This window comes from Buceros rhinoceros, unplaced genomic scaffold (assembly GCF_000710305.1).
Source record: "Buceros rhinoceros silvestris isolate BGI_N320 unplaced genomic scaffold, ASM71030v1 scaffold26901, whole genome shotgun sequence".
Taxonomy (NCBI): Eukaryota; Metazoa; Chordata; class Aves; order Bucerotiformes; family Bucerotidae; genus Buceros; species Buceros rhinoceros.
Genome location: NW_010396386.1, coordinates 8,958 through 9,422, shown reverse-complemented (window position 1 = coordinate 9,422; position 465 = coordinate 8,958). Strand labels below are relative to the sequence as shown.

General features: G+C 62.6%; 1 protein-coding gene across 1 annotated transcript in view; it reads left to right on the top strand.

Annotated features, from left to right (window-relative positions):
• Positions 1 to 465, top strand: part of DNASE1L2 (deoxyribonuclease I-like 2) — a 3,927-nt gene that overhangs the window by 671 nt on the left and 2,791 nt on the right. The window contains exon 2 of the mRNA XM_010145900.1: positions 71 to 159. Within this exon, the coding sequence (XP_010144202.1) occupies positions 71 to 159 (89 nt within the window). The remainder of the gene's footprint in view (positions 1 to 70; positions 160 to 465) is intronic.

Sequence of the window (465 nt, the reverse complement as noted above, 5' to 3'; positions counted from 1 at the left end):
GGGTGGCAGCCAGTGGCCCCGAGCCTGTGCAGGTTCTGCCTTGCCATCGCCATCCTTCCCGGCTTTGCAGATCCTGCGCCGCTACGACATGGTTCTGGTGCAGGAGGTGCGCGACTCCGACCTCAGCGCCGTCACCCAGCTCATGGAGCAGCTCAACAGGTATGAGAGGGGCTGGGGCTGAGAGCGCCCGGGCTGAGACACCAGCATGAGCCGGGACAGCCGACAAACACCCTCATCCATAAGAGCAGGTTTGGTGTTGGAAAGGGGAAGAGGAGAAAAGTGCTGGGGCTGAAGCTCTGAGCAGGCACTGGAGAAGCCACAGGGAATAACCCGGGGAGGGGAAGGGGGGATAAGAGCTGCGCAACCCCCCTCGGAAGCTGCAATCCCACCCGAGCACACAGGACAGAGAGTAACTACAGCCCTGGCCAGCTCCATCTCCAAAACCCAAGAGGCAGGACGGGGGGC